The sequence below is a fragment of the Magnolia sinica genome, chromosome 2 (genome assembly GCF_029962835.1).
Source record: "Magnolia sinica isolate HGM2019 chromosome 2, MsV1, whole genome shotgun sequence".
NCBI classification, from domain to species: domain Eukaryota; kingdom Viridiplantae; phylum Streptophyta; class Magnoliopsida; order Magnoliales; family Magnoliaceae; genus Magnolia; species Magnolia sinica.
Genome location: NC_080574.1, coordinates 107,143,268 through 107,158,257, shown reverse-complemented (window position 1 = coordinate 107,158,257; position 14,990 = coordinate 107,143,268). Strand labels below are relative to the sequence as shown.

The 14,990-nt window shown below is 37.1% G+C and overlaps 1 protein-coding gene across 6 annotated transcripts in view; it reads left to right on the top strand.

Annotated features, from left to right (window-relative positions):
• The window catches only part of LOC131237352 (uncharacterized), a 28,452-nt gene extending 14,205 nt beyond the window's left edge, over nucleotides 1–14,247 (top strand). For 5 of the 6 annotated variants that reach the window (XM_058235068.1, XM_058235063.1, XM_058235064.1 and 2 more), the window contains 4 exons: nucleotides 4,757–4,897; nucleotides 4,988–5,068; nucleotides 13,691–13,815; nucleotides 13,906–14,247. In XM_058235068.1, the coding sequence (XP_058091051.1) occupies nucleotides 4,757–4,897; nucleotides 4,988–5,068; nucleotides 13,691–13,815; nucleotides 13,906–13,954 (396 nt within the window). In that variant the 3' untranslated portion in view covers nucleotides 13,955–14,247. The remainder of the gene's footprint in view (nucleotides 1–4,756; nucleotides 4,898–4,987; nucleotides 5,069–13,690; nucleotides 13,816–13,905) is intronic. The other variant, XM_058235066.1, reaches the window with a different exon arrangement.
• The last annotated feature ends 743 nt before the right edge of the window (nucleotides 14,248–14,990 follow it).

Sequence of the window (14,990 nt, the reverse complement as noted above, 5' to 3'; positions counted from 1 at the left end):
TAGTTGCTCTAAGTAAACTTCTTCAACCAGATCTCCATGAAGAAAATCATTCTTCATATTAAGTTGATACAATGGCCAATCCAAATTTGCAGTAATGGAATAATTACATGTACTGGGTAAAGCTTTGCTTCAAGTGAGAAGGTCTTTAAATAATTGATTCTAACAGTCTGACAGTACACTTTGGTAACTAACCGGGCTTTTAAAGGATCCATTGAGCCATTGGGATTGTATTTTACTGTATACACCCAACTACACCCAATTGCCTGCTTTTCATCAGGTAATTCAACTAATGTCCGAGTTCAATTATAATAAAGTGCACTCATCTCTTCTTACATAGCTCGTTTTCACCCATCTCAACTCAGAACCTCATGGAAAGAATGGGGAATAGACATAGACAATAAAGACAAATTAAATTGTCGAATTGAATGAAATAAGCCACTGAACAAAACAAAGTTGGAAATAGGATGTTGAGTGCATGAACAGATACCCTTACAAAGAATAATAGGTACATTACCTTTGTCTCATGGTGTAGGCAAGGTCTTACAAGAATGATGATCTTCTGACGAATCTTGGTCAAAGTCACACTCACATGCACTCCATCTCCATGTTTAGAATGTTTGGAGTAAACTTGTAAATGCCAATCTGCACATTGCACAAACATCTCCCTAACTCTAATAGTAGTATCAGGTACCATTGGAAGAGTAGTTATGGAGCTCCCTTCAAATTGTAAAGACTTTCCTTCCTAAGAGAAATATGGAGTTTGTTGAAAGAATGTGACATTATCTGAGACAAAACGAATCCGGGACACATGATAATAACATTTGTATCCCTGTTAGGTACGGAAATATCCAAGAATACACTTTATAGACCTTGGTTCAAACTTGTCATGAACACGATCAAGCTGATGCACGAAACGCACAGCTGAACCTTTGGAGGAATAGAGTAGGAAGGAATTTGAGGATACAATATATAGAGAGATGTGACTTTCCATCTAGGACCAATGAAGGCATCCGATTTATTAGGTAGCATGCAATTAAAATTGCATTACACTAAAATATTTTCGGAATCCTCGTATTCAACAAAAAATGCTTTGCTACCTCAAGTAAATGACGGCTCTTACGTTCAGTTACCACATTTTGTTGCGAGGTGTGTGCATGTGAAGTTTGATGAATGATGCCATGAAATGAAAGATATGAGGCCTTTTTTCTTAAAAAAGGAGATAAGATGAAAAAATGTGAGTTAAAAGTCATGAGATAAATATTCTTTAGCATTATTTGAATGATAGAACACAAGCCTTAAAACTGAATTGGGTTTGTGCTTCCATATGAAAAAATTTAAGACAAGAAAACATTTTGGACCGATCTGTCATCAAATATGGCTATGTTATACGAGAATAATCATTACAAATAGCTAAGTAATTCAAAGCAGATAAACCAATAAGATGATCTGAACCCCAATTATCAGATTGTTAAATAATTTTTTTTATCACTTCTCTTGTCCACACTAGGTAGAAACAACACTTTATGGTGCTTACCAAACTCACAAGCCTCACACTCTAATATGGACACATGCGATAATGATGGAACTAGACTCTTTAAACTACTTAAAGAGGGATTAGCAAGCATGGAATGCCAATGATGTGGAGATATATTTGTCCATAATGCAGCTCCAGTTATTCCACTATCGAGGTAATATAGTCAACTTGCTTCATGCCCTTCGCTAATCATCTTCCCCATCTTTAGATTTGGCCTATGAGTATGTAAGTGGGTTTTCAGGCCTTGTGGTTAGAAAGGAATGTTCGTTGTTTCAGGAATAAAAAAGGAAAATGCATCGAAGTGTTTAGAAGGGCTAAATTCTATGTAATGGAATGGGCGATAGCTCTGAAATCATGTTTCATTTCCCAGATAGTTGGCGGGAGTTGTAAAATTTTGAGTTGTATATTTGTATTTTTTGGCTTCAACCTTTTTAATAATATTGTTAATGTTCAAAAAAAAATAATAATAATAATAATAATCCTCCCCATCATTAGATCCTTGAATTCACATTTATAAGGATAAAATGTGATAGAACAAATTTGAGATTTGCTTAGCTTACTTGCAGACAATAAACTCAAAGAAAATTTAGGTATGTAAAGTACCGATGACAATGAAGTGATGGGGTTGGATAAGCAATACTCAACCTAGACACATGGGTTAAAATACGAACTCCTAATATAACTAAAGGACGATGATTGTACTAATTGAGACCATACAATATGCATGCCAGTTGTATGGTTGGAAGCTCTTGAATCAATCACCTAGGGAACACTATCAAACAATGTAAGACAAATGATACCTAATTGTGGGAGGGTACCTATGGATGATGATGCGTGAGTGGAACGATTCTTCAAAAGTCTAGCATATTTTTCCTTGGACAGTGTAATTGTATCGACTGTAGCACTGAGATTAGAAATGAAGGAGATAGGTTTGGAGACAACCCTTAGTGCTAGCATTGGAAGAACGAACTGATTCACCCAAGTAGGGTTACCAATAAGGTCCCAACACGTATCAACTGTGCGGTTTCTAAGACTACGATGAGTGCATTGTTAACTACCACGATCACGACCGCGGCTACCAATGAAATTTGTACCATGGTCTCCCCAATTATTTTTATCTCTAAAGTGACCTCCCCTTGAAACATGCTTAAAAAAAATCATTCCTAATGAATTTTTTAGATTTTTTTTTGGATGAATAGTACTGGGTGTACTATCATCTCCAAATTCATCTGAAGTGGGCCAAAATGAGGATTGATTGCTTTGATGCATGGATATATGTTAAACAAACTGAAGAAATTTATATCAGCAAGGAAGTTTTAAGAAAAAATACAAAAATGTGGAGGAATAGTGTTAGGGTTACGACTCATCTCCAAATCCATCCAAAAATGGGCCAAAATAGGTAAAAATGTGGGATTGATCTGTTTGATGCATGTTCTATATTGAACATACTTAAAAATCTCATATCCCCAAAGAAATCTTAACAAAAGGGAAAAAAATGGATGAATAGTATCCGGGTTACTATTCATGTAAAAAATGTCTTGAATTGCATGCACTTTCTAAAAAATGGAATAATTATACTTTCTCTTATTGATTGCACCTAGTGCCCATATTCTTGTAAAATTTTATGTTTCCTCTTTGGCACAATTTCTTAAATAGTTTGTTCAGTATAATCATGTACACATGGAGTGAAGTGGGATGATAGCTTTTGCATTTTGGGGTTGCCTCTTGCTGGTGTATTCTTTCACTTTCAGGTGCTCTTAATAAATTCGTCTTAGTAATTAAAATGGCCTGAATGCTGAAAATCAACCAAATAGGTCGTAATCGAACATGAATCAATTATGATTTGGTAGATTAGGGCCCACTACACAGAAATACAACAAAAACAATTAAAAAAAATGAAATAAAGTGACAGGTTACCTCTTTCTCCAATTTCCCTCAAAATGGCCAAATTAGTTTGATTCACGGAATCCTGCTCAAGTCATGTGTTTTGATCTCATATTTTGGGCTATATCTAATTGAAAATTGGTTTTTTGAAGGTCCCTATAATGTTCAAATGAAGGGGATTAATGAGTGAAATGGCCTGTATTGCCAGATATGGGCTGATATGAGACAGGCCAACAACACCTCCCCACAAAAGAAGAAAAAAAAAAAAAACGAATGAGCAAACGCTCCCCACCCACCCACCATTCCAGAAACTTGTATTGGGGGTGGCTATTTGTCTTGGCTGATATTTTGGAAGCATGCCTGGTATACATGCTAACATTTTATTTCTGTGGATATTAGTTTCTCTGAAAATGCTCCATCTTATTCTTCATAAGGTGTGTGTCTTTCTTGTCTTTCTTTGATTTGGGTATGCTTCTGCTCCTGATAGTTTGTCTTCCTATTTTCTAGTATACTATTTCTTTACGTTGACAAATTAAAATTCATATGACGTATTTGATGAAAGGTCAGGGCAAGAACACCAACTACAAATGTTGTTGTTCCTGTATCTTGAGAATTTAGGATTGAGATCCCCCTGTACCCAATCCTTGTTGTACTCATTGTGTTTTTCTCATACCCTACTTGGGTAACAGTCCGTCCCAAGTCGTTATGATCACTTGGCAAACCCAAGCTACTCATAGTTTGCCTTTACTGCTTCCATTGCAACTGCTGCTATAACATTGCTAATGGTCATTAGACATATTTGGTTGATGTCTCAGCAAGCTCTCAGGCAAAATTTAATATTATTAACAAGGAGATTTATTACCAAAAAAAACAATAGTTAAAGCATTCACCATTACTTCCACTACAAATTCTCTTATTGCGAAAGAAACAGAAAAGAACACCTTGGAAGGTTCTGTTGCAGTGCTCTTACCAAATTCTTCATAAGGTTGCTTCAGGCAATATATGCTCTCTATCAATTATAGAACCTATTTTGCATTCTATTTCTTCTTTCTATTGCTGCTATTTGAATCTCAGTAACTAGCAGATTGATCTATCTGCAGAATAGTGTGTGTGTGTGTGTATATATATATATATATATATATATATATTTATTTATTTATTTATTTTATTACAATCAATGCAAGTTATTAATATGCTTGTCTTCTAAATCTAGTGGTGATCGTCTTAGTATTTGAATTTAACCTATTATAATTTTCTTTTGTTTAAATCGTAGTGTAAGCTTCTTGTTTCATTGATTAATTGTTGGTATTGTTAATTAATTTTGGAATTTGGATGCAGGCTGCCCCATGTGCTATATTAGCTCTTGTTGTTCACCCATCAACTTCACATAATATTTTGAACAGGATCCTTTGGGCCTTTTGTGTTTATTTGGAAGCTGTTTCTGTATTACCCCAGTTACGTGTGATGCAAAACACAAAGGTGCGAGCTGAAGACATGCATATATGTTTTCATTTGTTTGATTGATTGGGGCCGTGTTGTTTCTCTAACAATCATTTCTGATATTTACAGATTGTTGAACCATTTACAGCTCATTATGTATTTGCATTGGGAGTTGCAAGGTTTTTGAGTTGTGCACATTGGGTCCTCCAGGTTTGGCACGACCAAATTCTTTCATGTTGCATGGATCTTGATAATGATGACTTTTCTTGCATTCTGGTCAGCTAAATTTCTGAATTAAGTTTTTGGCACATGCATGAAGTGTATATCTTATCTATGTGTCTGTATGTGCAATTTGATTGGTTGCGAAGGATGTTCAAAATCAAAGACGGAAGACGTTATTGGAGTGGTGAGAATTTGAGAAAGAAATTGGGTGATCCTTGGAAAATGGTGATGACCTTTTTGGGAGGAGCCAAATCGACGTATTCAATAACAGGGCCACCGTTGTTATTGTTACTATACGGGCCATAAAGGCCTTTTCTTTTGAAAAAAAAAATAAAATTATTGCATCAGCCTTGTAAGGGATCAGTACCTTTTTTTTTTCCCCATTTTTTCCGTAATGGCTGTTATGGGCCCATAATGTGTAACAGTGGCCACTGTTACCATTACGTAACTGTTTTTGGATACCTCATGGAGACAACAGTAAAAGAAGGTATGGCCTTCTAGAGCGGGGGTGATTTCTGATGTTGGAGTCTATTGGAGAAGGATTAGAGGTGTGAATTGCAATTTTGCTCAACAAACAGGGTTATTCATGGAGGGTCTTCTTTACTGGGTCAACTTAGCGACACTGCCCTTTTGGGAGGACATTTGGCTTAGAGAGGAACTCTAATGTAGAATGTCATGTGTTCCATCAGATCTCAATGATAGGAGATCGAATGCTTTGAAGAGCTTATTGGCATTTTGAAAGATGTTTAGATCGATATGAGTGCCAAGGATCAGAAGATTTGAAATGGCACCTCAAATGGTGGGACTCTTCAAAGGTGTTCTTTCATTCTATCACTTAAAGCACACTGCAATTGTCCCTGTATGCAAAAGTGTGGGGAAGTTGCATTCCCCCAGTGGGTGCTTTTGCTTTGGAAGATCTCATAAAATGGCACCATCCAAAGATTAGCGAGATTATGGGCCGGTTGATCAATGGTGGGCTATTTACATGGACAGCGTGCAATGCATGCACAAGCTGCGTGTAGAGCCAATCAGCAGCAGTAGTTATGGAGAAGGAGAGAGGAATAACTTGGAGAATATGGAGAGGGTTTGGTCGAATATACACCAAACCCCAGCTTCTTATTTTATAGGTGGAATGCTTTGTTCAAAATATGTTGGGCCTTAGGCACCAATATGTGTTGGGTCCAACTCCAATTATTCAACTTCTTCTTTAGCTATTCAACTCACGCTTTCAACAGTGCGCCCCCCCCCCAAAAGGTGGAACCTATCTTGCAAACCCCCCCACCCAAAAAAAAAAAGAACAAAAAAAAAGAAAAAGAAGAAGAAACGGAACTCAATATGCTATGAAAAAAGGAACTTGAGTTTGAAAAGGGCATACATATTGAGAATAAAAACTTACATAATGATGAAGGCTGAGTAGCGAAGGGTAGTGAGCGGAATGGCGAATAAGTAGATGAGGAGCATAATTGACGAGACAGTGAACGGTGATGAAACGACAAGTAACCTCAGGAGAGCAGGTACTTTTGACAACTTATGGGATGTGAACCACTGGACCAACTGTCTGCCATAAATGAGTATGGACCAATTGCTCAGCTTAAACAAAAGTCTGGACTAATTATCTGGCACAAACTTCTTTGGACCAACTGCCTGGCACATAAATGACTAAATGAGTCACATATAGTCAAAAGGCCTGATATGGAGCATTCGCTTTGTCGAATGTATACGGAGGCAGCAAAAAGTCAGCAGCTTCATCAAGGGTGGGCCATTGTGTGAGGAACAATGCCAATCACACAATCCCATCCGTCCAATTAGAGAACTGTACAGGCCCACAAAGGGATGGTTATGTAGACTTGCTGGCCCAAGTGTTCGAAACCCACCATCTATGGAATATCACGAACAAATACTAGCACAAATCTGATGATGGATGCTGGTAGAGCAAGGCAGCGATGATGAACCAGACTATGGGCCTCCAACCAAACCAAACCCAGTTGGGCCCTTCAAACCAAACTATGACGCAACTGATGATCACGTGATGTAACACAGCAAGATGTTTGATTACGTCCATAGAATGGTGACCACAGCAGCAATCAGTAAGTGCAAATGGGCCACAGACAAGACCTTTGGTGATCCAATGGCTCGCAATCCACAATGACCACCACAGAGAAGATAGCATTCAGCTGTAGTCCACAATAAGGCCCGATTCAATGTCCCATAGTGATGTCAGGCCTGTAGCGACTCACTTGATTAGTCAACAGGGAAGGACCAGCAAAGTATCCAGGCCCACAATGTTCCAGCAATGAACTGTTTTAGAGGATATTAGATTAGATTATGGTATCTATTTTGATTAATGACTTATTTGTCATTCTCATAGAGATCAAGAGATTCCAGTTTTCCACAATGTAGTCTCCTGTGGTTTAACAAATTTCATATCTTTAAAAAAAAAAAAAAATCTTTTTGAACTTGGGGTAAAATGGTTATCTTAATGAAATGGATAGCCATCTGTATAGGTGTATTTGCAGTGGCCCCAAAGCATTTGCGTGCTTGCCTTATTATTTGTCACTACCTTGATTTCCGCCCCAAATCAACTGTTCACTTCAGAGTATCAATGTCATTACATGTATTGATGACTTACGACACGAAAACATGTATCAATAAGTAAGATATACTTGTCTAAAGGAACATTGGTAAAAAAGTGGATTTTTTTAGTGGAACTTCAAGAGATGTTAAAAGACACATGTAATGGATAGCCATCTTATAGGTGTATTTGGAGTGGCCCCAAAGCATTTGCGTGCTTGCCTCATTATTTGTCACTACCTTGATTTCTGCCCCAAATCAACTGTTCACTTCACAGTATCAATGTCATTACATGTATTGATGACTTAAGACACGAAAACATCTATCAAAAAGTAAGATAACGTTGTCAAAAGGAACATTGGTAAAGGTGGAATTTTTTAGTGGAACTTCAAGAGACGTTAAAAGACACATGTAATGGATAGCCATCTGTATAGGTGTATTTGGAGTGGCCCCAAAGCATTTGCATGCTTGCCTCGTTATTTGTCACTATAGAGAATGCTAGTGTATAGTGTAGTGGCCCTTTTTGGTGTAAGTGCATTTGCACACTTTGCTCCTCCTGCGGTGTACTATATGCTCTATTATAATAAAATAGTGTATTAGGGCAAGATAGCCTAACACAACATCTTTCCCAAACTCTCCTCCTCCTCCTCCTCCTTCTCTTTCAATTTCTCCTCTCTTCTTCACATTATAATCATCAAACCATTCTCTACTATCACTACCTTGATTTCTACCCCAAATCAACTGTTCACTTCACAGTATCAATCTACATGAATTGATGACTTAAGACACGAAAACATGTATCAATAAGTAAGATATCATTGTCTAAAGGAACATTGGTAAAAGGGTGGAATTTTTTAGTGGAACTTCAAGAGACGTTAAAAGACACACTTAGGACTCGGAAAGTTAAAAAGTAATAATAAAAACTATACATAATAGGTTTCCATTGTATAAGGGTCCAAATAATGCATTGGCGGAGAAAAATATTATTTTTGCACTAATTTTATTAAATAATGTAATAATTCAACACATAATGCACTAATTTAAAACATCCCAAGGAAAGATTTGAAAAAAAAATTGAAAAATTAGTTTTTTTTCTTTTTGGAATTTCAGAGTTATTAACATTGGTATTGTTGATAACATGGATAATGTCACATGACATCGACAATACAATGTTTTCTTTTAAAGGGAATTTACCAATATCTTGCAATATCGTCGATATATGCGATAATATCTGTCATATTATACATATATACATACACACACACACACACACACACACACACATATATATATATATATATATATATATTATTCAACGATATCTTGCGAATTTTATTTTCCCTCCAATGTCTGTATTGTTATCTCAGCAATATCATTAATATCACTGATACCAATAACACCATCCAAATCAATAACGAGATGGGCCCTCTACTCATTCTTATATCAATTCACTAACGGAAAATCAACTGCTCATAGAAGGACGGGTATACACCAAACGTACCCTTAAAAAAGAAAGAAAATAGAAATAAAGAAATGATTAATAACAAATCTTTGGACTTGTAGCAAACAACTTGAAGGACCCAAAATAGTCAAAGACAGAAAGTTGAAAGTAGTTCATATGGTACTTCTGAAAGGCCGCCATAACCTTAAAAAAAGATTGAAGAAAACGAAAAGATCACCAAAATTCCATGCTAGCTACTCAATAAATGATTTCTCTACAACTTGCTGCTTCTGGGACCAATGTTCTCTTATCAGTGTGATGCAATGCTGGTGTTATCAGTATGACTAGTGACAGACCTCTCTTTGGCCTTTTGTTTCAACATCCCTTGTCCTCTCATTTTTTTTTTTAAATTTTTAAAATTTTTTTATTAAAAAAAAAAACCGTGAATTCCAACTTTAACATGGGTGGATGAAAGAATGGAGAAGATGGATGCAAGAACGCGTTCGCTTGGTAAAGTTCTCCGTGATGTTTAATGGATCCCCTAGTGGGTTCTTTCAGGCGTCAAGAGGTCTTAGGTAGGGTAATCCACTTTCTCCCTTCCTCTTTGTGGTTGTCATGGAAGCTTTAAGCAAGATGTTGGATAAAGGACATGATGCCCTCCTCTTTTGTGATGCAAATGTGGTCAAGGTTGATGATCGTCGGAAGATTGTGTTGTTTTGAGGCGGTCTTTGGTTTGAAGGTGAATATAAACAAGAGTGAGATGCTAGGTGTTTGCACTACTAAGGAAGAGGTGGAGAGTTTGGTGGGATTGTTTGGTTGTTGGGTGGAGTCTTTTCCATCGATGTACCTTGGGTTTCCATTGTGAATTGGCAAGCCTACTAAACAATTGTGGGATAGGATTATTGAAATGGTGAAGAGGAAGTTGTCCAAGTGGAAGAGTCGCCATCTTGTTAAGGAGTAGGATCATATTCATCAAGGTGGCCTTGTCCAATCTTCCAATCTATTACATGTCTTTCTTCAGGTATCCGTTGGCTGTAGTGGTAAGGATAGACAAATTACGGTGGGACTTTTTGTAGCAAGGTGCAGATGAGAACGGAAATTTCATCTCTTAAAATGGGATGGAATGTGTAAGCCGACTAGGGAAGGGGTTCTAGGATTAGGAGATCGGAGCAAATGAATGTTGCTTTGCTTGGCAAATGGTTATAGAGGTTTGGGAGAGAAGAAGGGAAGTTGTGGAGGGAGATGGTGGATTGTAAATACTGTACTTGGGAAGGAAGATGGTCAGTCAAAGACTTGTTCATGTCTAGAGCCTCGGGAGTGTGGAAGGCAAGGTGTCCCGTATCGGTATTGGTTGGTGTAACGGTGCCCTCCGAAACCGATACGGATACGGGGGCGTAACGGTGATACGGGGGCGTAACGGCGCAAATTTTATTTATTTTTTCAAAAAAATATGAAAAAATATGGATTAAATCCAGAATATTCTAAGCATTCCAAATATGCATTCATTTATAAATTGGAACATGTTTCTGGTGGTGTAACGGTCCACTCTTTGGTGAGAAGTTGTATCAGACTGTCTGATGAATTTATGAATCAGATAACCTGAATTTGACTACAAAATTCATATATTTAATTTTCTAACTATCTACTATCAATGATAGATATATTAGAATGAATGTAATATGAAAATATCTTACATTTAGGTGTTTGCAATTATTTTTGAGGGCCAAAATTCATGTGTAAATAGAAAAAAATATAAAAATAAATAAATAAAATGGCACCCCAAATATGTAAAATGCACATTAATATGTTCTACTATGATTAACACATCATATGGCATTATTAAAACAACAAAAGAATCATTAAAAAATGATTTTTCAAATTTTCAAAAAAAGGGCTGAAATAAATCCGTAAATAGAAAAAAATAAAAAAAAAATATAAAATGGCACCCCAAATATGTAAAATGCACATTAACATGTTCTACTATGATTAACACATCATATGACATCATTAAAACAGCAAAAGAATCATTAAAAAATGATTTTTCGAATTTTCAAAAAAAGGGCCGAAATAAATGCGTAAATAGAAAAAAATATAAAATGACACCCCAAATCTGTAAAATGCACATTAGCATGTTCTACTATGATTAACACATCATATGGCATCATTAAAACAACAAAAGAATCATTAAAAAATGATTTTTCGAATTTTCAAAAAAAGTGCCAAAATAAATGCGTAAATAGAAAAAAATATAAAAAAAAATATAAAATGGAACCCCAAATCTGTAAAATGCACATTAACATGTTCTACTATGATTAACACATCAAATGGCATGATTAAAACAGCAAAACAACCATTAAAAATTGATTTTTCGAATTTTAAAAAAAGGGGCCAAAATTCATGCGTAAATAGAAAAAAAATATAAAAAAATTATTAAGTGGCACCCCAAATCTGTAAAATGCACATTAACATGTTCTACTATGATTAACACATTATATGACATGATTAAAACAGCAAAACATATTAAAAAAAGTATAAATACCTATTTTTGACAAATTTCTGAAAAATGGCCCACCGAGCTTTGATTCAAGAAAATCTGTAATATAATGTGTTTTTATTTCAAATACCTAGCCAAGGTTGGTCGAAATTAGTAGTAGAAGGAGTCAGAAACAGTTTGGAAGCAATAGGTTTCAAAAAAACAACAAAAACAGAGCTTAAAATGAAAAAAAAAAGTTTACCGTTATTCGGCCGATACGGGCCCGTAACGGCCCGTAACGGGCCTGTATCGGCCGATACGGGTACAAAATCGGGTAACAGCCGATACGACCCTGAAACGTGTAACGGTTCCCACCGTTACCGTTACATATCGGCCGTTACGGCCGATACATAACCGTTTTGGCACACCATGGTGGAAGGTGGTGTGTGGAGTTGGGCATTTGTTCAAGGAGGTGATTTGGTTCTCCTTCAGTAGTATCTAGTATTAGCTAGCCTTAACCCAGATTTTTTGGTAACGGTTGTCAGTTGCTATTTGGCAAATGGAAATGAAGTTATTTGGTCTCCTCCTTGTAGAAGGAACCTTTTGGACGAGGAAGTGGAGGAGCTAGTTTGGCTCTTGGCGAGCCTTCAAGGTGTCAAGCTGTCATTTGGATTGAGAGGTTCGATGCTTTGGTCCATGTTTAAATCAGGGAGATTCATAGTTCAATCCTCCTATAGGATGTTGACCACGTGCTTGTCCAGTGGGACGTGGTTATACTTACGTTTGGCATTATGGGGCTCCTCCCAAGATTGCAACATTTGCTTGGCTTTTGGGAAGGAACAGGTCCCTACCATTCATGATTTACAAAAAAGAGCAATGCTGATCCCCAGTTGTTGTGTGATGTGCATGTGGGATGCAAAATCGGTGAACCACTTGTTCATTCATTGCATGTGAAGTGTGGGGATGATATATTGCTCTTTTCAACCATACAGAGTTTCGGTATGGTTGAATTTATTGCATATTACATGATTCCTGAATTTTTACAGGATCCACCATTGCAACTTCAGAACATTGAGATACTTGTTCATTTCCCATTTGAGGAGATTATCATGTACGCAAAGGTCGAAGTTCAGTTTCCGGCCATTTGGGCAGAGCTATAAAAGCTCTTGGGGGTTGTATAGTTTTTTTTTTTTTTTTTTGTTTTGTTTTGTTTTTGTTTTTGTTTTGTTTTTTTTTTTTGTTTTGTTTTGTTTTGTTTTGTTTTTTTTGTTTTGTTTTGTTTTGTTTTGTTTTTTTTTTTTCTGGCTTTGGCCTCTTCTTTTAATAAAATTTGTTTTCATCGCTCAAAAATAAAATAAAATAAAATAAAAAATCACTGATAGTTCATTTCAATATTTAATTGAGGGACCAGAAACTGGCCCGCTGGAGTGTGTCAGGAGTATAATACCAAAAATCGCTGAGGACTTGAAACTCAGCCAAGTCCAGTTGACTCAGCGAGATTTCGGGCTTAATAGCTGGGAAACTTGGTAATGGGCTGACTCAACCTGGACATGAGTGACTTGTTGAGTTTAGTCGATGGCTTGGTCAGCTCGACACAGCTCGGTTTGACTTGAACCAAGTCACTCGCCTCATGAGTGGAATTTTATTAAAAATAAACAAAGTGGAAGTGGATTTGAACCCCCAAAATCAACCAAGGGTAGCAACGCCCTTAACCAGTGAGCCATCGAGTCAAGTTGATGGTTAGGTTGGCTTGACATGGCTCAGTTTGACTCAAACCAAGTCACTCACCTCCTCAGGTAGGATTTTATTAAAACAAACAAAGTCGGAGTGGGATTCAAACCGCCAACGTCAACCAAGGGTAGCAATCCTCTTTAACTAGTGAGGTATTCATGTTGCTGTTTGTTTGACTTACATTCTATATCACTTATACCAAATTTAAGTATTTTAAATATCTATTTATATTCCTAATATTTTCAGTTTACAATAATTAAATATGAAACCGGGTTGGGTCAATTCTCTGAGTCAACCCAACCCAGCTGAACATTGAGTTGAGTCAAGTTTTCAGGTTTTTGAACTATTAGGAGTCTTGAGAGCAAGCAACATGATTCTTTTGCTTTCATAACAGGTCTTGGATACCCGTGGACAATTATTAACAGCTTTGGGCTATGGGTTGTGGCCTTCAATGGTTCTTCTTTCCGAAATTGTTCAGACTTTTATCCTTGCAGATTTCTGTTACTATTACATCAAGAGGTGAGCTTACGTGTGCCATGTGTACGATCCTAAATTTCTTTTCAGAAATGAGCCTTGACCCCCATATTCTACTTTCGCTTTTCATGGCAGTGTTGTTGGAGGCCAGCTTGTGTTGCGCATTCCATCTGGAGTGGTATGAAAATGAAGATTTGATGTGGTGTTGCATCACACATGACTTGCTAGGGAATGTGGTATATGCTCCTCTGTGGCTGCTTTCTTTCTTTCTTTCTTCTTCTTCTTCTTCTTCTTTTTTTTTCCTTCTTCAGAGCACCATGCATGTACTCTTTAGAGTTGCGAAATAGTTAGTCACATGAAAGGGTGTTCCTACTGGCATTGATTTGCTTTTATGGAATCACGAATTCAGAAGGTTTTGGGTAAAGTATTATATAATCTAATTCATACTTTAATCAACGGCAAGTTGCTGTTGTGGAATTTTATGGTGGTAGCATTCATCTCCATTGAATCCGTGTTTTGCCTCAAAAGGTTGAGGCGAATGCTCCGGATTCCATCTTAACAGTGCGCGCAATCTGCCCAGTGTTGTTAATTTTAATCTCTGGAAGCTCTGATTTTAGTGCCGAATGGTTTTGCGTAATGAGGACTGACCACCTACAACTGGTCGGTGGTTAACCTAGAACCTATTTGTACTAGCATTTTGCCCTTGACAATTTATGATATTTTTTAGGGCGAAAGTGGAAAAACAAACATTCTGTAGGGGATAGAGAAAGGGTTGGAGCATACAACCAATTGTATGCTAGTTCTCTTACATGGTGGAGAGTATTGAGGTTTTATGAGAAATTATTTGATCCTCACCCAAGTTTATGGCCTTGCATCTTGCATTGTTAGGATATAGGGCCTGTTTGGTAGACACCTGAAAATGAGTCATCTCATTTTAGTTAACAGTAATTGTGTGTGTGTGTGTGTGTGTATGTGTAGGGAAATGGTAGTATAAGGTCGACCTCATGGGAACTTCCCATGAGGTCAAGCTGTGTGGGCCCCGCTGTGATGTATGTCGAACATCGACCTCATCAGCCAGATGCACCATTCTATGGTGGGCCACGGGCCTAAAAATCAAGTCAATCCATGACCTGGGTGGGCCACGCCACATACAACACGTGACAGGAGTTACCCTCCCATTAAAACATTTATAATCATTTATTGGGCCCACTGATATGTGG